Source organism: Abramis brama (assembly GCF_963993115.1).
Source record: "Abramis brama genome assembly, chromosome: 4".
NCBI classification, from domain to species: Eukaryota; Metazoa; Chordata; class Actinopteri; order Cypriniformes; family Leuciscidae; genus Abramis; species Abramis brama.
This window is the reverse complement of record NC_139966.1, coordinates 949,401-975,353: the sequence shown is the minus strand read 5'-3', so window position 1 is coordinate 975,353 and position 25,953 is coordinate 949,401. Positions and strand designations below refer to the sequence as shown.

Sequence of the window (25,953 nt, the reverse complement as noted above, 5' to 3'; positions counted from 1 at the left end):
TCCTTGTAACTGTTAGGGCCGTTACATAGTCAACGCGAGCAACGATCGACGCGCTCCCTTTCATAGTCAAACAACGTTAGACACAAGCACAACAGGGGGTAACTTAGTAGAGTCATAGTGGAGTCATAGCTCTGAAAGCCCGTCTATTTCGCTTCAAACGCTCGCTTTATACGCGCGTCCTATTCGCCTTGGACGCGCGAATGGATTCAAAATGTTCAAGCGTCGAACTAGACGCGATAGACGCGAATTTGACGCTCTATTCGCGTTTGGTGTGAATGCTGCATAATAACAGGCTGCGATGTCAAGATTGCAATGCTGATGTGTGTGTGTGTGTGTCAGAGAGAGAGAGGCACGGGCGCGATCGAACAGTGGAAACATAAAAACATACTCCGTCATTTATACTCCTCCAACAAACACATATTTTCCACTGGGGTAAACTGCACTGAGCGGTTGAATGCGCTTACTCGATCCGCCATGTTTTTTGTTTTGAAAAGTGTCTTATTTTACCCAGAATGCATTGCAATGTAGTCCTACTTAAGATAGTCAGAGTCTTAAGTGCTTTGTGCAACGGTCTGATTTAGATGTCTATCTGAAGTCTGACTATCTACTATATCTAAGCCATAGTCAAAGTCTATCTTTGTGAAACTGGCCCCTGGAGGTCCGTCAGACCTGGGCGAGCGGACGAATGCTGGTAAGCGATGCGCCCTCTCCACAACAGGCGCCGTGGAGAAATGTTCCTTCCCGAAGAGCGTGACAACCAGCTCTCCAATGAAAGCGACCATGCCTCCCCCCTCTTTCCTCTCCGGTATATTAATAAAGCGCAGATTGGATCTCCTACTCCGGTTCTCAAGATCCTCCATTTTCTCTTTCAGGTAAGAATTGTCCTTTACCAGAGCACACACTCGCTCCTCCAGATTACAAATCGTGTCCTCATTTGTGCTCACACGTTGCTGCAACTCATTGATTTGTCCAGTAAGAAAGCCCAATGACTGTTGAATGTCCATTAGGCCTGCCTGAACAGACCCAATTTGAATGTCCAGATGGGCTTTTACTTCAGTTGTTACTTGCTCTTTCACTTGGTGCAACGCATCCCAAATGGATTGAAGCGAGATCTCCGCCATGACGCACGACAAAACCAAACTTGAAATAGCGTCCTTAATACTGCTATAATTGCAGCTAAATCTTCACATAATAGAAATAAAGGTTTGCTCAATCACTCAAGCAAGTGGCTGGCGGTGTCTTGATAATTTAGCAGCAGTTATTAATAAAATAGTCAGGCGCCTACATCAGGCGTTCAAGCGTTCACGCGGCAGCGGCCATATCCCATATGTCCCATAACTTTACTGAACACCTTGAACTAAGCACTGTACGTATCTCTTTAAGTCCAAGTTCAAAATAAAACTCTATGAACCGCTCCATTGTTAACGTATGGAGCTGTCTGAAACACGGATTAAACATGAAGTGTTTGTCCGAACTCGTAAAAAAAAAAAACCAAGAACAACAGGAAAAAGCTAGAAGGCAATTCCACAAGTCACGCCATCTAAAGAAAAAAGTCACAACTCCTTTTGAAAAACTGGTTCTGTTAGTTTACTGATAAAGTTCTGGTTTAACAGGTTTAAGTTCAGAAGAAAACAACTCCTTTACAACAGTCCTTTATGAAAATGCACGGTTAAAGGAGTTTTAAAGTAACTTCTGCTCAAGACAGTTCAAGTTCAGTGGAGGAACAAGCAACACCACATCGTCATTATTCATGGTTAGTAAATACTAATTTATAAAATACTAATAGATATAGATTTAAAAGTGTCATGTATCTGTTCACATTGATCTAGACTTAATAAACAGCATTGACATTGTTCATACAGTTTTTTTATTGCTCAGCACTAGCCGGACTGCCAACTTTTGAGTTTAGCTTGCTGTGGGAATTATAGAGCGGTATTTATTGTTTGAATTTTGTAATAAAATTGACAGAATTTGAAAGCTGAGACTTTTTCATATCAGAGTAGTCTGCTCTGTCTTGTCTGTCAGAATCAGTGTCTTTGCTCTGTGATTTTTCACTGTGTGAGAATGTGGTTGTGTAACGTGAGTAAGTGTGAGAACAGTGTCAATAGTGTGAGTCTCGCACTGAATGTCTGAGAGTTGGCAGCACTGGCACTAGTCTAGACTTGAAATTAAGTTTTTCTCCCCGAATCACAGAAGCAAACACCATGAGATGCCATGAGATCTCTTATTTATTATTATATGTCAAGACATAGCAGAGAAAAACTATTTACTGGAGAGATGGTCTTCATTCGTCAATACACAAAGGTTGGGCATTTATATGCTGACCAAAGGAACTTACATTATCTTTACAAGGTAGAGAAACGTGTTCATGTTTAAAATTGAATGTATATCTCATGATACACAATCCTCATTCCTTAAAGAGAATACTTCAGTCAACATATGCATCAGTGGAAACTATGCTAGATTGCATTCACATTCCTCTGTGGTTAAAACTTACTCCTCTCACTCCTCTCCATGTCCTTGGCATGTGATCCTCACACACACTTGCTGTGCGGATATATGAATGCTTATAAAAACGTTATAGCCATGAAAAAAAGGCTTTTATTTTATTTATGCCTGGCCTTATATGATTTTTGCAAGTTAAACTATCCCGCATCAGAGAGCACCGAGATGCTGACTTTATACTCCAGTTTGGATCTTGTTCAATCAAATGTTTGTCTTCACTAGTGATGGCTGCTTTCGTCACGTGAATTCGGTAAAAAAAGGCTTTGTTACGTCACAACTGTTTCCAAATGTTTCTAAATTTCAAAGTTTCACTGTTGGGGGACGATCTCAGTGAACCAGTGTTTATGGTTTTTACCTGATCTCAGATCAGTTTTATAGTTTTGTAGACATTTTAATGAGATGTTTGTGTAATTTGGTGATGGACAGCCCTGCCATTCAACAATCTAAACTATGTTTCCTGTACAACAACATTACTCACTGCTTAACTACCATAGTATGATGCATCATCGAATAAATCAACTAATTCTAGTATCAAAATGATAAACCTGTCAGATAACTCGTTAGAGTAACATTACTAGAGCATAGACTGCCTTAATGTTGAGACAACAAATGGCAAAATTGTAAAAGCGAAAAATTAAAAACAGAGAATTTGAGGTGGTAAAGAAATAGATTTTCACAATGACTTTTGGAAATTACAGGGTGAAACTTGTGCTAAATGCTCAATTTTTGACCATTGACAAAATCAAATGCTTACAGATATGTCTATAATGTGACTGATTATTCCTGGAACAACAAACTGCTGTTCACGAGCAATGTATGTAACTACTGAAATTATTCTCATTAACATTATAGTTCATGGCATTTGACTGCATACAACAGTACTGATTATAGATATCAGTTTGTCTTAATGTGAAATCTGGAGGGAATAAGTGAATTCTTCCTGGTGCTTTGAAGGGAAGAATGTAGTGAGCAAGCCTAAGCCAGATGTGTGAATTTTCCAGATGTGACAAAACTCTTCTAACAACAGAAATCGAGACTCATCAGACCAGGCAACATTTTTCCAGTCTTCAACTGTCCAATTTTGGTGAGCTCGTGCAAATTGTAGCCTCTTTTTCCTATTTGTAGTGGAGATGAGTGGTACCCGGTGGGGTCTTCTGCTGTTGTAGCCCATCCGCCTCAAGGTTGTGCGTGTTGTGGCTTCACAAATGCTTTGCTGCATACCTCGGTTGTAACAAGTGGTTATTTCAGTCAAAGTTGCTCTTCTATCAGCTTGAATCAGTCGGCCCATTCTCCTCTGACCTCTAGCATCAACAAGGCATTTTCGCCCACAGGACTGCCGCATACTGGATGTTTTTCCCTTTTCACACCATTCTTTGTAAACCCTAGAAATTGTTGTGCGTGAAAATCCCAGTAACTGAGCAGATTGTGAAATACTCAGACCGGCCCATCTGGCACCAACAACCATGCCACGCTCAAAATTGCTTAAATCACCTTTCTTTCCCATTCTGACATTCAGTTTGGAGTTCAGGAGATTGCCTTGACCAGGACCACACCCCTAAATGCATTGAAGCAACTGCCATGTGATTGGTTGATTAGATAATTGCATTAATGAGAAATTGAACAGGTGTTCCTGATAATCCTTTAGGTGAGTGTATACTACATCCTTGTCCCGAAGATGGTAATACATTCTATAGGTATTTTGAGAAATAGTTTTGTACCATGTGACATTACTGAAATAGAATTCTCTGCTGTAACAACACCTTCTGCTCTCAGGTTCCAAAGTCAAGCAAAAGACAAACACAGCCAGAAAGGAAATAATAGTGTACAAATGTATAGACCTTATGTAGCCCAGCGTTGCGCTAGTTGTCTTTTGACTTCCGGTTTTATTTTCACAGCGATCTTGCGTATTTATGAATGAACGGCTCGTTTTAAAATCTTCCCGGTCGACTGACATTTGTTAAGGCATCTGGTTTAAACATTACAGTCCTCATGATAACTTTCGTTAACTTTTGTTAACTTTATATTAAGTAAATCCACTTCAAAAGCTAATTACTCCTGGACAGCAATGCCATAGGAATATAAAGAGCGACCGCAAAAACGGAAGTTCAAAGACAATTTTCTAAAGATGGCGGCACACTTGTTTCTCTGGCGCATAAGGTCTGTAGTTAAATTACTTATTTTCAAAATACTAAAATCTTAAACATTTTTTCAATCAGTGGCCCATTCTTCGTACGTCGCTAACTCAGTTAGCTGGATTTGATTGTTGGCGATTTGGCATGATCTTGGATTGTTTGGTTCTTCGACGTTCAGCCTGGACTTGCTATCATAGCAACAGGTGCGCAATCTTAAACCTGCTCGGGAGCAGCTTATTTCATGTTAACAGGATTAGATTCCGGCTTCATAAGCGGAGCTGATACGGGAAGTCCAGCGCAGCGCGATCGTGCTCTTTCTGAGATATATATTTTTTTCTCGTGACTCATGAGATTGTCGTTAACATTATTAATTTGTTGGAAACGCACATTTATTTTCGACTTGTCGGAGTCGAGATTTAACTACAGCACAAACTGTTTGCATTGCCCTAAGATTATTTGCGAGTGGCTCTTTCCTTCACACTATTGGAGATGCGGAGAACTTCATGGACAGTGCTGTCTGTCGTGTCATTCGGAGTTTACCTGGCGCTTTTAGGTTTAAAAAAAACAGTTTTAGTTTTTTTGTGGCATTTCCAAGCCACTGAAGACCCATGTTGTAAAGCATTTTTTTTTAAGCAGTTTTTTATTTTTTTATTTATTAGGCTATCGTAATTCTTTTTGAAGATCATGCAATCATGACCATGCTGATTACAGTATATGTCACTCAGGCTTCACTAACGTGATTGGTACCATAGACTATAGGCTAGACCATAGACTGCCATCAAGGCCTCAATGAAGGGATTATGTGAACAGAAAGGGGGTTCACAATGTAAATGTGCAGACCAGTTACTATTGTGATTCTTAATATTCCAGATTAGTAATATTATATCAAATAAAATAAAAAAAAGGCAGTTGACTAAAATCTTCCATTTCACAAATGTGAAAGCAAAATGGCCGGGATCTGTGCATGACTTAAGCATTTTCAGAGATTCACATTTATGCACATTATTTGAAAGTGGTAATGAAAGTTCCACAATTACATATCAAGCTCACTGTATTACATACACTTATGCTGATCCTAACAGAACTGCATTTTTTCATAGGTGATTATGACATGTGTTTTATGACCCCATTCCCTGACCCAAACCAGTTACAATGCAGCTCTAGCCAGGACAAGGGCACACAATGAAATGAACTTTGGCTAACTAAAGGGAAGATGTCAGTGTCTGAAAAGTCTGAGGGTTGCACACCTGACAGGGCCTGTGACATTGTTGCATGTGCCATATTACACAACATTGCCAAAAAAACTCCAACACCTTTCATTAAATGTTTAACAAAAGACAAATATGCTTAGTTCCTTGAGTTTTATTTCAATTGTTCTTTGTAAAGAAAAGCCAGTGGTCAAGTGCCTGCAACAAGAGATATTAGACACATGCCTCATGCAACAAATAAAAAGGAAAAGTTGGCTATACACTGCCCACCTGTAGGCCTATGTCTCTCTGTCTGTGCAGACTCTTCTGTAGGCCTTTCTGTAGATGTGCAATCCTGCAACTTATATTGCAGCCATAAAGCATACAAGTATAAATTAAGTAAAGTTATTTATGCACTTGCAGGTAGGCTAGTTCCTCCATATGACAGTTATCTGAGAGGGTTTATTCACTGTCCAGTGTAATAGAAACAAATGGACATTACAAAGTCTTATACTTTCTTTCTTTTGGAAAGTTAGAAAATGTCCACTTACTGCACATATTTCAGCCACCACTTTCTTGGGAACAGATACAAGTGTTGGTGTATTATGTAAAAGTGCACAAAAGAGGAAAACACAATGTCATTACAATGAACTACACTCGGGAAAATGTGATCAATAACTCATGGCAAAATATTTTTACATTAACATAAGTTTATTATGACCGCCGCTAGCGTAGCTAGCGAAAGCGGTCATATAGGGATTGTCAAAGTTTTTTTTTTTTTTTTTTCCCGTCACCTTACTGAATTTTTCGTCAACGATACCAGGGACACCGAAGCACCGGGGAACATGAAATTTGGTGGGCATGTAGCCCCACTAGACTTCTAAGGAAAAATTTCGTTTGGTCCCCGGGGGCCACTCCCCCCCCGCGCTGGGCCCCCCCAAACCCCCAAAAATGCAGTTTTTCCTAAATAACTACCTGAACCGTGGCACCGAGGATGAAGAAATTTTTATGGTATGTTGGTCTACTAGACTTTTACGGAAAAATTTCGTTTGGTCCCCGGGGGCCACTTCCCCCCCCGCGCTGGGGCCCCCTTAAATTTTTCGTCAACGATACCAGGGACACCGAAACACCGGGGAACATGAAATTTGGTGGGCATGTAGCCCCACTAGACTTCTAAGGAAAAATTTCGTTTGGTCCCCGGGGGCCACTCCCCCCCCGCGCTGGGCCCCCCCAAACCCAAAAAAATGCAGTTTTTCCTAAATAACTACCTGAACTGTGGCACCGAGGATGAAGAAATTTTTATGGTATGTTGGTCTACTAGACTTTTACGGAAAAATTTCGTTTGGTCCCCGGAGGCCACTTCCCCCCCCCGCGCTGGGGCCCCCGTAAATTTTTCGTCAACGATACCAGGGACACCGAAACACCGGGGAACATGAAATTTGGTGGGCATGTAGCCCCACTAGACTTCTACGGAAAAATTTCGTTTGGTCCCCGGGGGCCACTCCCCCCCCCGCGCTGGGCCCCCCTTAACCCAAAAAAATGCAGTTTTTCCTAAATAACTACCTGAACCGTGGCACCGAGGATGAAGAAATTTTTATGGTATGTTCGTCTACTAGACTTTTACGGAAAAATTTCGTTTGGTCCCCGGGGGCCACTCCCCCCCCCCCCCGCGCTGGGGCCCCCGTAAATTTTTCGTCAACGATACCAGGGACACCGAAGCACCGGGGAACATGAAATTTGGTGGGCATGTAGCCCCACTAGACTTCTAAGGAAAAATTTCGTTTGGTCCCCGGGGGCCACTCCCCCCCCCGCGCTGGGCCCCCCCAAAACCAAAAAAATGCAGTTTTTCCTAAATAACTACCTGAACTGTGGCACCGAGGATGAAGAAATTTTTATGGTATGTTGGTCTACTAGACTTTTACGGAAAAATTTCATTTGGTCCCCGGGGGCCACTTCCCCCCCTGCGCTGGGGCCCCCGTAAATTTTTCGTCAACGATACCAGGGACACCGAAGCACCGGGGAACATGAAATTTGGTGGGCATGTAGCCCCACTACACTTCTACGGAAAAATTTTGTTTGGTCCCCGGGGGCCACTCCCCCCCCCCCCCCCCCGCGCTGGGCCCCCCCAAACCCAAAAAAATGCAGTTTTTCCTAAATAACTACCTGAACCGTGGCACCGAGGATGAAGAAATTTTTATGGTATGTTGCTCTTAAGGGCCCACATCAACCTAGCCCATAATCACTCATTTGTGATTTGCGCCCCTCCCATAAAAAATGAAAATGCAATATTATTCTGCTTTAATCGCCCCTATCTTCAGTGGAGATGTTCAGAACTGCACCATATTTCATGTGTATGATTAACTTGACATCCTCTGGGGGTATCCTCTGCTAAGTTTTGTAGAATTTCATCCATGGGGGGGTATAAAATAAATTCATTTATGTGCACATTTAGTGACTGTACACTCATCGGCCTGTAGATGGTGCTGTTGAGCGAAGGGTTGCTGGTTTAGGATGATACTGTCACACACACACATGCAGGAATACAAACAAACGCAAGCATGCACACACACTGACATCCACACGCACAGACACACACCCATACACACACATACAAATCCACATGCACAGACACACACACACACGCGCACACATGTACGCACACATACATACACGCACAGACACACACACACACACACACACAGACACACACATACACAAACACACACACATACACACACACACACACACACACACACACAGACAGACATGCACATACTATTACTTTTTTTAGGTATATACATAAACACGCAATACAGCCAAATTACTCCACGTCATTTATTTTTGTGGAAAGCCAGTGCAGGCCTGAGCGGCGGTCATATTTTGTACCGCGATGCGGTACTTCTAGTTAGTTTTCACTTTCACAAGTCAAAGCAATTCATCATTGCTCAAGATTTAACAGTTGAAATGACTATACGGCCTTAATTTAATGCAGCAAACATGATTTACAGTGTAGGCTACTAAGATCTTTTCTTTTTTTTCTCAGCCTTTTTCTTGGTTGCTTTTATAAACAGACAACCATTTATTTAACAGTGCCTTTTATAAAAGAGACTATAATATAACTAAAAATTACCATTATGAAGAATATTTTTGTACTTCACTTTTATTTGTTCCCATGTTCTAGTGTGGTGACTCTGAAATTACAATGCACAAAGTAATTATGCAATTATTAAAATACATAAATATAGGCTGATAAGTGATAAAAACATCTAACATGGCCACTTCTAACGGATTTAAATTGTCTGCTACTTTTTGCCAGCCCTCTCTCCTGGCTTTTGCAGACTTTGAGGTGTTCCCAGGCGTTTTGATTAAACATTAAAATTCCGAATAAACTTTGACTATTATGTAACGATATTAGCTCAAAGGGGAAATATTAATAATAATCCATAATTATTAATTATGATTAATTATTAATATTTAGGTCAGTTAATTAGATTAACTGTGAGGTAAGCCAAATTAATATTACAATCAATTAATCAGTTCCAACGAACTCTTTGATTATTCATTTATTCTAAGGAAAATGTATCTTCATGGTCGCTGAAAAATAATTATTCCTTATCATGTACAGCAATTTAGAGCATGTAACAAGATCAAGATCGTAAAAGGGACTTTGTATGCAAACAGAGGATCAGAAACCAAATTCATAATTATGCACAAGTTTTATTAACTAAATCACAAACATAACTAAACTAAGCAAAACAAACAAACAAACATACATACATTCATCCATCCATACATGCATAGGTCAAGTGGTGGGTGTTATGGAACCGGAAACAGGAAATAGAACTATGGAGCAAGATCTATTTTAGTATGAAAAGAACCATCAGCTTATTTCATAGCACCTCATTAAATACTTGCATGGTCAGTTGCAAATCGTGGACAATTCTTGAAGTGGTTGAAAAATGAGTCCGTTGGTGGGTCCGTGAGGCTCAAATGTCATGGTGCAAGTTGCCATCTTGTGGTTCCGAAGCTGGTGTGGGTCGGAGCTTGCATGGTGGCTACGAGCACATCGCTGTGGTGAGTCGAAGCCTGCTGTCCTGGCCTGCTGAGTGCACGCTGGCTGGTGCAGCCTCCTGAAGTGCCAGGAAGGCCAGGAGTTGATCGTTGCCAATTCAATGATGGTAAAGTTGCAGTTTTTCTGGATTGAAGAAGAGGCAGTCTGTCTCCCTTTGGGGAGCGTGAAAGCATGGCAGGCAGTGCTCCGGCCTGCTGGGCCCAGGACCCAGGGACCCAGGGCCCCAGGGGTGGGGGAGGGGGAGGGGTTTTCCCCAGTATCAGCAGAAGCAGTTTTGTAGCTGGATGAGACAAGCTAAGAGAAAGGCAGGGCTAACGGAACGGCCTTTTAAAGCTTAACAAAAGGCACGCCTTACAGGCTGTCTTAAACCAATCAGAAAGGGAATTTCTGGCGGGAGTTTCCTTTTTGTGGGAGATTTACGATGCTGTCTCGAGTACTATTTTCTGATAATTAATACTCAGATAGATATAACGAATCCGGGTGAACAATTCCAGAGGGGATGTGGTGATGTGTCGAGACTGAGACTATCGCGAGACTGTGGGTGAGAACCAACATGGCAGCGCTCTGAACGCAAACGCAAACACCGGATTACTATCAACTTCACTCACTTATCAAAACAACCTTCACTATACTGGATAACCAATCTTATCAAGACCCGGATAACCTGTTCAACTTCATCGACAGCTATTTCTACAATCTGGACATTATGTCAGAACCAAACAGGAAAATACGCAAACGGGATTCATCCACTGAAACAGACGAGGAAACTACAGTCGAGGTCAGTGTACTCGCATCCATAAACTCCAAACTTGCCATACTCGAACTTCTCCATATAGACATCCGTGATCTGAAAGCTAGTCTCGAATTTTCCCAATCCCAAATCGAAATTCTAATGCAAGATAACATCGAACTAAAAAAAAACGCATCACACCTCTCCACCCAAGTAACAAAACTTACCAAAGAAAATCAAATTATGCAAGAAACCATATTGGACATCCAGTGTCGCAGCATGCGCGATAATCTCATATTTTCTGGAATAAACATACCTCCACAAAACACACCCGACGATCCAGAGAAGGCAATAAGAGAGTTCATGCACGACTCGCTCAAGCTGCCTGCAGCGACAGTTGAGGAGATAACTTTCCACCGAGCTCACCGTCTTCCATCCAAAGACCCCAAAAAGCCACCTCCAATAATTGTTAAATTTGAAAAATACAAGCACAAAGAACTTGTTAAAAGCAGAGGAAATCAGCTGAAGAACACCACGTATGGGATGTACGATCAGTTCCCCAAACAAATTCAAGATCGCAGACGAAAACTAGTCCCGATGATGAGGCGTTTCCGTGAAGAAGGAAAGCGAGCTACATTATCGGTAGACAAACTTTACGTGGATGGAACACTCTACCGCGATCCAAACATCACTACGTGGCTATATCCTAACTAAACTTTCATTTTCCATTCTAACACTGACTGTTCCAAAATGCATTCTTTATAGCCATACTGCCATAACCTGTTACATATTTCATTCATCAAGCCAATAGTTATTAATGAACTTTGATTATAGACCCTGATGTCTCTCTTATTTTGTTATTTTTTTATTTTATTTTTTCCTTCTTTTTTTTTTTTTTTTTTTTTCTCTCCTCTTTATTCTCTTCTATTCCCACAATGCCATGTCTGCTTCTAGTAACACATGCATTGTGTTATTATCTCCCAGTATTTTTTTTTCTCCTTTTCTTGTTACTCGCCATTCTCTCTGTCTCCCACATAGTGTATGTTGGTTTTTTGAATATGTGTCCTGTCTATTTATGTGCAGAGCAGTGTTTATATTTGTGTTCTGTCCATCTATGTTTTGTGTCTGTTTGAATGAGCCAGCCAGCCTGGAAACCCCCCTCCCCCTCCCCCTCCCCCCTCCCACTACATATCATGGGTACCTATCTTAGGTACAAATAGCACATCTTACATACTATTAGTATTTATATTTTACCATGCAAACACTTAAACTGATAACATGGAATGTACGTGGCTTTCATACCACCCCTAAAAAAATTAAAGTAATCAACCACCTCATTAAATTAAGGGCAGATATTTGCTTCTTACAAGAAACACACTTAACGGATACAGAACTACAACATCTCCATTTCAAACAATTCGACAAAATATTCTCATCTACATTTAATAGCAAGCAAAGAGGTGTTTCTATCTTGATAAATAAAAACATCAGATTCACTCTTAATTCCTCAATTTCAGATCCAGAAGGAAGATTTATTATCATCAATATATCAATCAATCACTTAACTTTTACACTAGCAAACATTTACGCTCCAAACAATGATGACCCACTTTTCTTTCATAATCTCTTCTCTCTGCTGTACAATTCCACAAATCTCATAGTAGCCGGAGATTTCAATACTGTTCTCAATCCATCATTTGACCGTACACATAATCACAGTAACAGACGAACTTGTCACGCATCAGAAGTAATTAAACAATACATGACGGATTATGGCCTTGGCGATAGCTGGAGAGCAAGGAACCCACTGCTAAGAGAATATTCATATGCCTCTTCAGCCCACCGTTCTTCCTCTAGAATAGATTTTTTTTTGGTTAGCAACTCCTTAATGCAACAGATATTAGAAAATACTATCCATTCAATTATTATCAGTGACCATGCCCCTGTATCTTTAACATTAAACATCCCAGCACAAAAGAAAACCTCTACAAGATGGCGCTTCAATAATTCTCTCCTAGAAGACCCCAATTTTACCACACTTATAAAAATAGAGTGGGCATCCTTTCTGGAGATGAACGACTCTCCAGAAATCTCACCATCAACACTTTGGGAATCTGGCAAAGCAGTCATGAGAGGCATAATTATATCATATTCATCCCACAAAAAAAAACAGCAACAACAATTGGAAAACACTCTTGAACAGAAAATAAAACTGCTTAGTAATCCACAGTTTACCGCCCCATCTGAAGAAGTACAAACTGAACTCAAGCAACTTAAGGCTCAATTGGATAGTATCATAAACAAAAAAACACAGTTCTGTATACAGCAACTTAAATATGATCAGTTTCACCTTAGCAATAAAGCAGGTAAGTATCTGGCAAACATGTTACAATACAAAAAAGACAAATCACTCATCCCATCTATTCTGGACACTTCAGGCAAAACTACGCAGGACCCTCAAGAAATTAATAACTCTTTTCGCCATTTCTACAGCTCTTTGTACACTAACGGCACCCAACCTCTACAATCTGAAATTGATTCTTTTTTTAACAATCTGGACCTTCCCTCATTAACCACAGAACAAGCAAACTTTTTAGAACAACCCATCACCCCTGAAGAACTTATCAAAGCCTTACAAAGCATGCAAAACAATAAATCACCTGGACCCGATGGACTACCGGCAGAATTCTACAAACACTTTTGGGACATCTTATCACCAACTTTTAACAAATTACTCACAGAAATCCAAACCACATGTACCATTCCCACACATATGAACACAGCGCTCATTACTGTATTTCTGAAACCCAATAAGGACCCAACACATCCCTCTAGTTACCGCCCACTTTCATTAATCAACACTGATCTGAAAATTATCACAAAGACTCTAGCTACCAGGATTGAAACAGTTATGCATTCACTAATTCACCCAGACCAGACAGGCTTCATCAAAAACAGAAATGCAAAAGACAATATCCGCAGACTTTTCAATCTCATCAGCATTGCACAAGGACAGTTACAAAAAACTATAGTTGCATCACTAGACGCAGAAAAAGCATTTGACAAGGTCAACTGGACATTCTTATTCACCACCCTCCGTAAATTTGGTTTTGGAGAGTCGTTCATCCAATGGATAACAACACTATACACTTCTCCAAGGGCCGCAGTCATCACAAATGGGATCACTTCACCAAGTTTCATTCTGCACCAAGGAACCAGACAGGGATGCCCACTCTCACCATCCCTCTTTGCCATATTCATCGAACCACTCGCAGCAGCAATACGCCAAAACAATAAAATTAAAGGAATCCAAGTCAACAACTCTCAACACAAAATTAGTCTATATGCAGATGATTTACTATTATACTTACAAACTCCATCACAATCACTTAATGAAGCATTCAATGTCATCAACAAATTCTCAAAAGTCTCTCACTATACAATCAATTGGAATAAATCAACTATACTTCCGCTATTAGGAGACGATGTGGACTCTGCAGCTCATGACCCCTCCCTTCCCCTCAACACGGGTAACATCAAGTACTTAGGTATATCAATTTCCCCCAGGCTGTCAGAGCTATACAACCTCAACTACGCCTCACTTCTCAAGAAAATAGAAGATGATTATAAACGATGGAACAAGCTCCCACTCACACTCACAGGCCGTATAGCAACAATCAAAATGAAGATACTCCCCCAGATCAATTACCTATTTTCAATGATTCCAATTACTCCGACAGACTATTGGTTCAAAAAATTAGATTCCCTCACCACTCACTTCTACTGGAAAAATAAAAAACCAAGGATAGCACTTACAACACTCCAAAATACAAAACACTTAGGTGGACTTGAAGCACCAAATTTCATGCACTACTACCTGGCAAACCAATTACAATATCTATATAAATGGACTCAACAACAGACATATTCCGACCCATGGCTTGATCTTGAGCAATACTTGTGCTCCCCCAACTCAATCGCAGATCTTCCCTTTCTACCAAAGTCAATCAAAAAACTGGACTTCTATCATAACATTACAATAGCAACAACTCTGTCAGCCTGGTGGAAAACCAACAAAATCACCAAATCTCCCCAAGCTCCATGTAGGTATACTCCCATCTGGCACAACCCTGACCTCCGTCTTCACAATAAACCGATCCACTTCCCCAAATGGCAACAAAATGGCATCACCCACCTTCACCACGTATTTGAAAATCATAAATTTATGTCATTTACCTCAATTGTCCAGAAATTCGGGATCGGGAGAGACCAATTTCTCCACTACCAACAGCTTAAATTTTTAATTCAAAGCAAAATAACTTTAACTAACACCCTACATCCTTCTGAAATAAGTTATAAGTTATTAGAGATAGGCAACCACCCAAGAAAACTTATATCTAAACTCTACACCATCATCGCTTCATCTAACCCCACAATAACCCTGCCCAAGGGGAAGTGGGAAAGTGACCTCATGCTATCTTCCGACCCAGATTTCTGGACACAGATCTGCAGGAACACTTTTACTATGACCACCAATACCAATTTACAACTCAATACAATATAAAACCATCCACAGAATCCACATCACTCAGAGTAAACTATTTAAAATGAAATTATCTGACACAGACACCTGTTCACAGTGCACCTCTGGGAGCACAGATACCTATCTCCACGCAACCTGGCTCTGCCAGCCTGTTCACTCCCTTTGGATCACATTAACCAACACACTATCTTCAATCCTGGACTGCAGAGTTCCACTGTCTCCTGCACTCTGTCTCCTAGGAGATACTTCAGAAACCTCCATCCCCTCCAAATACAAAACCCCAGTTCTTGTCTCTCTAGCAATCGCTAAAAAGATAATCTTTCAAAACTGGAAAATCAAAATCATCCTGTAATTTCACCCATTGGACTAACCTAATTACAGAATTCATTTTGACAGAAGAAATTATAGCTCATAAAAAGAACAATATATCTGCCTTTAAAGAAACCTGGAATCCTCTCATAACCTTTCTAAAAATTCAACAGCTAATGTAAACCACGTGCTTTCCCACTCACCCCATCTCCACCCCTCCCCTCCCCTCCAATCATCTTTACCCCCGCCACCAATATATCTGCCTTAACAACACCTAACAGTCACACACTTACAGACATACCAATCCCACACTTATAACTCTGCTTGTCTGTCTATCTGTCTGTCTGTCTGTCTGTCTGTCTGTCTGTCTGGCCGTGTGTCTGTCTGTCTGACCGTCTGTCTGTGTACCTCCCTGTCTCCCTGTTACGGCTTGTCACTCTTTATTATTTTCTTATTTTGTTATATGAATAAAAATAAAGTTGACCTCCGAAGACGGGGGGGTGGTGGCTGGGCAAAAAAAAAAAAAAAAAAAAAAAAAAAGATATAACGAATCCACACTGCATTCTAAGAGAAGGTGATGTACATCAAAGTGAGTCATTAAATGAGGAGTAATTAGATAGGAGACACACAGGTAAAGTTACACTGACCGTTGGTTGTATAATAAAATACATACCATGGTGTATACATAATAGTACACAAAACATCACAATCATTCACACAGTTTCTGGGATGCACGTTCATTTCTAGATCAGTTAGTTTCTGATTAATGCAGCGAAGTCTGCATGGAAGATTGTTTCTGTCTCCCCATTGTCTCTCTCTTGCACATGCGACCAAATTCTTTTTGGTCGTAAAACTCCCTGTGTTTCCTGTAACAAGACACCGTCCTGCCAGTGTGTGAGCTTCACTTGGGATGTTAGTTTTTGGTGAAGGTTTCACAGTGAGTTTGCTGGATTATTTATTAAATAAATAAATTGTGTTTGTCCAATTGGTCCAGACGCTACAATTAGTTCTTGTTCTGCTGAGGAGAAAAACTGAGCGCGCTCTTTGGCCACGCTGAGCAGCCAATAGCACTAGAGTGATACACGGGTTACAGAAGGATATGCTAAACATGTTGCATGAGGTGCAAGTAACAATAAGAGGAGAAGATGACATGACTTACCGTGTTTGTTGACTGATCCTACTCACCTAAGTTGTTTGATGGTCTCGTAAAGGGCACGACCGCACGCGAGAAAAATAAATAAATAAAGAGCGCGCGGATGGCACGCTAACAGGCTAGCGAATTACTAGTGTGTTGTGCTAGCAATAATGATTTAGATTGAAGGTAGCGATGTCAGGTTAATGTGTGGTGTTGAGTAAGTTATATTTAGCAGTACAAACAACAAGGAATGATAGTAAATAATGATTCAAAACAGAAAGAAATACGAAGCTTTCAGATGCAACAAGGCAGAGAGGAGCAATCGATCAGCAAACCCAATCACAGCTTCATTTCATAACCTAAATAACACTTGAGTGCTTATGTCCAAATGTTAGGAGTGAAACTACTTCAGATCTTTTTCTCTTTACCCTGCAGCTGTGAATCAGTGAAGGACAATGGCACCTGTTAAAGAGCTGCTTCTGAACTCATTGATGGACCTGGAAGAAGATGAACAGAAGATGTTTCAGTGGCACCTAGTGAAAGATCATGAGTGTATAAAAAAGTCTGAAATGGAGAAAGTAGATAGGTTGAAAACTGTGGATAAGATGGTGGAGTGTTTTGGGCCGGAAGAAGCTGTGAAGATCACAGTGAAGATCCTGAGGAAGATTAACCAGAATAATCTGGCTGAGCAGCTGGAGAACAATCACAAGCAACTCAAGCAAGGTAAGGTTTAATTCACTGTGACTGTAATGTAGTTGACAGGCAACATGAAGACATCTGTCGCTGTTGGAGCTCATTCAAAAGAGATATGTGTACTTCCTGTACATGGAAACAAGAAAGTATAAAAGCAAGCAACAATTACAGGGCCAAGAACAGCAACAGATGTTATACAAGTACATTTAATAGAACAGTGTCTGATTATACAAAATGGTTAAATGGTTTACAATGGTCTAAAAACCTTCATTAAAACTTCTGCAAGCAACTAGTACATTGCCTTTCCCGCGGTGGTAAAACTGGGATGTGTATTTGCTGCCTTTTACCGCTAAGAGGCGCTGTAATCACAGACTTTGAAAAGTGTCCGTTTATTCTCTCTATTGCCTAATCAGCCGTGGCTTGTTGAGAGCTAGTAGCAGATCAATTCAAGTGAAACATTGTAGTTAAACAAATTCATAATCCCCAATACTGAAATTACAGTACAAATTTAGAACTGAAACAAATGTAGGCTTCTATTATTGCATCAAATTTAAGCAAAGTAGGCTAAACGTTAACATTGTGTGTCCAGATTTTCTATAGCTAGAAAGGCTATGCATGTCAAGGTTATGCGTCTTATACTTCGTGTTATTTTAGTTTGTTAGTAGGCCTAGATTTCTGAACTGGAACATAATTTAAAATAAATGATCGTAAAATTAAAACATTGCCAGGACTTGCTAAACGATGTTAGTCGGCAGCATTTGTGTTTTAGGATTAATGAAGAATTAAATAGGCTTATAGTAGGTTGTTATGATTAGCATTATTTTCTTTAATAAATAATGAAAATATTTCAACATAAACATTGCAATAGAAAAATGTCACATCAATGAGGCTTTGCGTAGCCTAAGCATAAAGCGTTAAACTCATGCTGACATGACAGTGTTCAGACGATAGCTGGGTGGTCAACGCTTTAACATGTGTCTCTCGGTGCTTCAAACAAACTGACTTGATAAAACTGTATATTTCGCTGCGTGTCATCCACACCAATTACAAAAAATAACTCTAACAAATTATTTAGCCTTTGTTTCTTCAAAGAAAAAGAATGCGTTGTTGAATTCACTTTACAATAAAACGAGGTTGATCGTGAATTAAAGAGCTCTGCATCTGCTGCTCACTCGCATTCGTCTCTAGTTGGCATGAGTGCGTTTCGTCAACAGTTCATGTTAGTAGTTATTATGATGTTATTCAGCTTGTGTCAAAATGATTTATGACCCCCCCCACACACACACACTGCCCACCCAAGTTATCCCCTAGCAATGACCTTGACCCCTCCAGGCGGTGTCGCTGTTGACCTTGGGTATCCTCCGGGGATGAAAATGACCCATGACCATTGACTAATTGGAGTGTCTATGACCTCATGAGTATGACTAATTTTGACTAATTTTGTCCTTTGACTAATTTTGTAACCTTGACATGTTATAATGGCATGTTTTTTTTTTTTAGTTTTTTTTTTACCTCTGACATCAGGTTGGGTCTGTGTGCCATATGCAGGCATCATTGCTGGGGACAGTTGAAGTGAGAAAAAGAGGTTTTCTAATAATGAAATTAAGGAGCAATTCAACAGAACATATCATGATGAATCACACACACACACACACACACACACACACACACACACACACACACACACGTATTTCACAAGATTTCACACTAACTAAAGTTGGAAAAAAAATTCAGTTCTTTAGAAGAATATAAATGAAATGATTATTTCGCTCAATATAAAAATAAACATCTTTTCTAAATTTACTGAAACACAGTGGACCAATTATTTTAGTTTTAGATAAACAACAACAAAAAAATCATCTTACATTTTCAGAGAGTTGAAGAAGTAGCTCCTAACACATCGATGTCCATACAACGTATGAATGGGGATTGCAAAAATGCAGTAAGTTAAAAACAAAAGATCTCAGAGTGTTTCCTGAAGAGTTTCTCTCTCACACCCGTGTTTGACAGTCTCTGAGTCAGAGGGGAGTGTGTGTTCAGTGATCATATTTATAGTTAAAAGTTTAAATTATATCTGTTTAAAAATAAAAGGTGTTTTAAATTAAATTGAATGAATTATTTAAAGTCTTAATAAAAACAAATATTCCACATCGGTGGTCTGTGGAAAAACTTGACTTGAACTTAAAAGTATATTTTTTTATTTATCACTTCATTTAAATATGAAGTGTCACACGTCATCTCACACATGTGAAATGTTCAATATATCCTTATTTAAGAAATTCACCACATAGACCTATTTTCAGAGAAAGACAGAGCGCGACAATGAAGACATTTAGAATGCCTCAGGCCTTTATTAATATTAATAAATAAAATATGGACACACTGAAACTGCACGTTTTTCTGAGCACCAAAAAGTGACAATTTAAACATGCTGTAAGATCTGTTGGGTATTTTGAGCTAAAACTTCACATACACACTCTGGGGACGTCAGATACTTATTTTACATCTTGTGAAAAGGGGCATAATAGGTGCCCTTTAAAGAGTCGCATATCACATTTTCCTTCAATATCATGCAGCCCTAAATTCTACATGTATTTTGAGTAGATGACCGATAATATATTCTCAGTAAAGGGTTTCACCCTGTGTGTTTCCACACTGATTAAGGATAGTTCAGGAGATACAAGAAAAGTAAAAATGATATACATCTTATACGTGCAATAGATCATAGCTACCGTAGAAAAAGCAGGGCTGCAAACTCTCACGCATTCACCATGAGACTCACGCAATTGACACTTTTCACACGCTCTCACGCCACACATCCACTTTCTCACACGCAGAAAAATCACGAAGCAAAGAGGACACGGAGACCGACAGACTAGACAGAGCAGGTTACTTATGATATAACAAATATCAGCTCTCAGATTCTGTCAATTTTATTACGAAATTCAAACAATAAATATCATTTTGCCGCTTGTTTGACGTAACCGATCATCTAGCTAATAGTAAATAAACACGAATGAACAATGTTGAAAGATACAGTAGCCTACAACTTACCGAAATGTATATTCCTCATACATAATATCAATCAATCAGTGTTTTTCAACAGCGGAAAGAGGTAAAACAGCTGGAGAACAATTACTGTATGTAACATAACATATACCTCAGGTAAGCCATTTGATGACCATAATATAGACTATAGCACGCAGTTGGCTAGAAGGAAAAAATATAGCTAGTCTATAGCGAATATTTTGCTAAATATGTGTACTATATTACATATTTATTATATTTGACTTATATCATTAAATAAAGTTGTTATTATTATTATAAAAAAATGCATTATATTTAATTTGAGTTATTTTTAACCTTGAATAATAGTTCCAGCTGATAGGGCTCTCTGTGTGTTTACAGCATTAGGTGGGATCTTTTTTTTTTTGAGAAAAATTAATGCCTATCTTGTGTACCTAATATTTATCCAAATGAGTCAATATTGAATCAAATCACAAGAATTGAATTGAAATAGTGAAATTTGTGTCAAGCAATAATAAAAGAAACGTAGCTTACCAGAAATTGTACCATATAACATGTTGTCACTTAAAGGAACACTCCACCGTTTTTTTAAATAGGGCTTATTCACCGTCTTTCCTACATTTAGACAGGCGGGCAAACACATTTTTGTCTCAGTGCATAATGAATGGAATCCTTTGTTGCCAGCTAGCATGGCCTGAGTAAAAGTGATAAAAAAACAAAAAAAAACCCCACCTAATTACTTCTTGTGGCCTGCATATTCACAACGAGTACAAATAGCGATGCAGATTAACACTTGGCGATTTCCTAGGCAGATATTGACTTGGGCCTTGAGATGCAACGCGCCACTGACTTTAGACTAGGTTTTTCCTGGTCAGTGACGCATTGCGCATGTTATTCAGATGCTATTTTAAGAGCGCATGCTTGGCCATAATGTAGCGTGTGCACAACACACACACACACTTTGCTTCTCTCATCTACACAGACACAGCAGTTTTCATTTTTGCAAACCATACATTATTACAAGGAAAAATATTTCCACACGAGGGAAATCATTGTTGTGTCCATGAAGATGTGAAAAATAGGCATAAATCTAGCTTACACATTTACCCAAATTATCATACGCCTGTTTAACCGAAGCTAATCTGGGTGTGTTTCTCCATCCCCAAATGTCACTTCTCTGTGTTTTACGGCCCTGACGAGAACGTCGGGTCTCCTCGGCTGTGAACCGCTCCTGGCAAATCCGCCGTTATAATAGCAATCCGCCATGGAACAAGCGCGCCTGCTCTTAAAGGGAATGTAAGATGACGCTCTGATTGGTTTATTTTAGTGTGAATAAACCTCTGGAGCGCAGGGTTAGGGTTAGGGTTTACTGTGACAGTGTGTCCCGAGGCTTGTCTGGTCTGTAACTCCTCCGTCTCTGTGAGCGTCTGAAGCTTCAGTTCACACTGTGGTTTATCACTGGAGGATCTGGGAGTGTCTTGTTTATGACAACTTACACTATTTGGATTATTTTTTTATTTTTATCATTGCATAAAGAACTACTTCTTCAGCGCTCTGAAAATGTAAGGTGTTTTTATATTTATATGTATTTATTTATTTTTAACCAACTTATTTTTAAATCAGTTTATTTTTAATACTGTTTAAATCAGTTTTTGTAACATTTGTTATTATTCAGTGAGTTATATATTTTATTTATAATTTATAATTGAATTTAAAATAGAGAAGTTCCTTTTTAGAACCCGTGTGTGTGTGTTGTGAGAGAGAGAGAGAGAGAGAGAGAGAGAGTTTTTTTTTTTTTAACCCACACTTTTATTAAGTCAGTAACAAGGACCCATCATTACAAAACAAAAACAATCAACACAGCAAAAAGCTCAAAGTTAGATCCCCCTCAAACACAGCACAACAAACCTCATTGAAACACCACTGCAATATAAAGGTTCCCAAATCTTGCATCTCCTTATAATACTTAAACTCAACTGAGATCCTAGATCTAAGAAATGCCTTAAACAACAGTACACTATCCTGGCAATGCATATTTTTAATCATGTTTTTCCTTGAAATATATATTGCCATTTTTGCTTGGCCAACTATAAAGTTTATCAACTGCCATTTGAATCTTTGCTTGCGGTTGTATCCTGCCCCATAGATGAAAACCTTTGGTGTAAAACTTTCCTTAAAACCCAAAAACAATTTTCCTAGTAAATTAAAAAGTGGTTTCAGCCTGATACATTCCAGAAAACAATGGTAAATTGTTTCTCTGAGCCCACAAAAAACACAACCTTCATTGACACTTGGGTTAATGATCGAAACAAAAGCATTCACAGCAACAGCCTCCTTCAGGATTCTCAATTGTAGATCTCCTGATTTTTTCATCAATGGTGGTTTATATAAGGCCCTCCAATGTGGTTTAACTTCATTCCCCACATCAAATTTCTCTCTCCAGACATTCTCCATTTTCTCACACAGTGTTGACTTGTACAAAATTTTAACAAAACATTTATACATCACTTTTCCACTTAATTCATCTAATATTAAGTCCTGAAGTCCATTCAAATTTAACAAAATGCCAGACATCTCCTTTAAGTCTGGTGTAATCCAGTGCTTGGGAAAAGGGTCTCTCATATCAGGAAGTAAAAGTCCTTCCTTATATCTTTCAAGAAGTAACAACTCTTCTGCTGTCAGTTTCTTTCTCCATAACTCCATGATTGTTGAGGTTTGTCGCATAGATTTTTGTCCTAATAACGATGCCACAGCCGTAACGTCTTTTAATTCAGATCCGGTCACTTTAATTATATGACTCATCTTTACAGTCTGGGTGTCACACAGCCTCTGAGAAAGATTTGGCACTTGATCTGTTATGTCCAAACGGGCCCCCTTAACTAGAGGCTCCTCCAACAACCAGAACAGGGAAGTTGCATTTTCTGGTCTTTTAATGATGAAAGATCCCCAAACTTTGAACAAACCAAGATAAAAAGAAGATAGTCCACTCAAATGTAGCTTTTTAGTATCCGTGAGGAACAAAGCAGTATCTAATCCAAGTCCATCCACTCTATGAAGAATGTTTTTTGCATCTTCTCTCCATACCACATCCACTGAGCCTGTTAGAAGCTTCTGGATGAACTGTAATCGTAATGTTGCATACCTGCTTGATAGAGACACCAACCCTTGTCCTCCCTCCTCCAATGGCAAGAAGAGCACACTTTGAGGGACCCAGTGCAACCTGTCCCAGAAGAAGTCCACCAATATCCTTTGCAGCCTTGCCAATAGTCCAGTGGGAGGTTCAACACAAGAGAGCTTATGCCACATAGTTGAGGCTATTAAATTGTTCAATATTAGTACTCTCCCTCTAAAGGACAGCTGGGAATGAATCCATCTCCATTTCTTTAGTCTGCCTTCCAATTTTTCTATAATCCCATCCCAGTTTTTCTGTTGCACAGATACTTCTCCAAGATGCACTCCCAAATACTTTAAACCCCCTTTCTTCCAATTCAACCCACCAGGTAAAATTGGTAAGGCATTCTTCCATTTACCTCTAATCAGTGCATCACTTTTCTCCCAGTTCACTCTTGCAGCAGAGATTACACCAAATTCATTAACAGTAGACTCCAAGTTAATAACATCTTTTTTCCCATTAATTAAAATCATCACATCATCTGCATAAGCTGATATTTGATGTTGAACACTGTGAACATTCCCTAACTTAAAACCTTCAATACAAGAACGCAGCTTATTTAACATTGGTTCAATTGCCAGGGAATATAACATTCCGGAGAGAGCACATCCCTGTCTTATACCTCTCCCAATTTCAAAAGGGGCACTCAAACCACCATTGATCTTCAGCACGCTCTCAATGTCTCTATAAAGTACTTGAATCATTCCCCTAAAGGTGGACCCAAAGCCAAAAGCATCAAGCGTATTCCAGAGGTATTGATGCTCTATTCGATCAAAGGCTTTTTCTTGATCAATTGAAATAAAGCCTATGTCCAGATCAAGATAACCAGAGACATCCAAAATATCTCTAATAAGAGTAATGTTATCCATAATGGACCTTCCGGGTATACAATAGGTCTGGTCCGAATGAACCACTTGCCCCATCACATCTTTTAACCTATTGGCCAAAACCTTAGAAAAAATATTCAAGTCTGTACATAGAAAACTTAGAGGTCGCCAGTTCTTTATTTCCTGTAAGTCACCTTTCTTAGGCAACAAGAAAGATGGGTCCTTGCCCATCACTCCCCAAAAGGCCTTGTAAAACTTCACGGAGAGGCCATCAATACCTGGTGCTTTTACCAGTCTTCATGTCTTTTAAAGCATTTAAAAGCTCCTGCTCTGTAAGGGACCCATCAAGTTTTACTACATTGTCCTGTGAAACATTTGGCAAGCCATCATAAAATTTGGCAGAAATCTCCTCATTCTCTTTATTTTCACTCCTATATAACTCAGCATAGAATTGTACAGCCCTTTGGTGGCTCGACTAATCGAGCCACGAACGCCGTGCTACGTTAGATTTCACAAACGTAACTCCTATTGACCAGCTATCCTATCGACGGCGTTCGTGACTCGATTAGTCGAGACTGTTTTCCAAGATGGATCCTGCATGTCAACGCGTAATGTACTGTCTTTATAAAGTATCTTCTTATTAAACTGTCTGTACACTTACAAAGTTCTCAATGCTTCTGTTTGTATGTAAGGACCCTCATTATGTTACCGTGTTAGTGTGAGGCTATTTTGAGCCTTGTTAGTGGTATTAACTAGCGATTTACTTTTACTTACTCTGTGCCCCATATACTACTGCTATGAGCTAATCTGTTTTTAAAGATAAAACTCTATACATTCGATTTTCATGAAAACGCATCGCAGGGAACGATCGACTCGGTAACCATGCGTTAATTAACCCTAGGTTCATTTTTCACTTGATTTGTCCTTTAAGGGTGCCCACTTTTATTGCACTCATTTGATTGCATAGGTTTAAACACCACAAAGAAACACACAATAACTTAAAAAAAAGATATCTATGTAGTTTCAAATCCATCTTCAATCTTTAGTTCCAGTTTCACTTTAGAAACAAATTTCTTCAGTCTATATATCTCCTGTGCTGTGAATCGTTCTTCACCTTCTCCCCTCATCAACATTATGGCTGATTCAATGAATGCTTTCCGATCAGGAAAGTAATCTACAACCTGCACATTCTTCATATTCTTTGTCTTTTGTAAGAAACTTCTCAATTTTACAAAAGAATAGTTTTGTTGACCCTTCTCATTGTTACCATCTACAGTCTCACTATCAGAATCATCCATTGCACTATGTTCAGTTTCATCAGCTTGTTTATCCATCTCCACTTTATCACTTTTTTTCCTTGGGGATTTCCTGACACGTTTTCTCTTACTAGGAGGAGCTTTAAACAAAGCTTCATCCTTTTCAAAGTCAGTATTATTCTCCTCAGCTAAAATACATTCAGCTGCAGCTATAACAATATCAGTTGTCACAGTAGTTTCACTTTCATTCTCATTTTCTGTACTTTCAACACCTCCTGAAACAGCATCCCTACTTTCCTCACGCTCAACCCCTCTAACATCAACAGTCCTGTTGGTATCACCCCCCTCTTTTCGTGCATTCATCG

The 25,953-nt window shown here is 39.5% G+C and overlaps 1 protein-coding gene across 1 annotated transcript in view; it reads left to right on the top strand.

Annotated features, from left to right (window-relative positions):
* Positions 1–1,655: 1,655 nt before the first annotated feature.
* LOC311081373 (uncharacterized protein) overlaps positions 1,656–25,953 on the top strand; it is a gene marked incomplete at its 3' end in the record, with an annotated part of 32,357 nt that continues 8,059 nt past the window's right edge. Inside the window, exons 1-2 of the mRNA XM_084111914.1 lie at positions 1,656–1,753; positions 17,049–17,336. Of these exons, the coding sequence (XP_083968040.1) occupies positions 17,069–17,336 (268 nt within the window). The 5' untranslated portion in view covers positions 1,656–1,753; positions 17,049–17,068. The remainder of the gene's footprint in view (positions 1,754–17,048; positions 17,337–25,953) is intronic.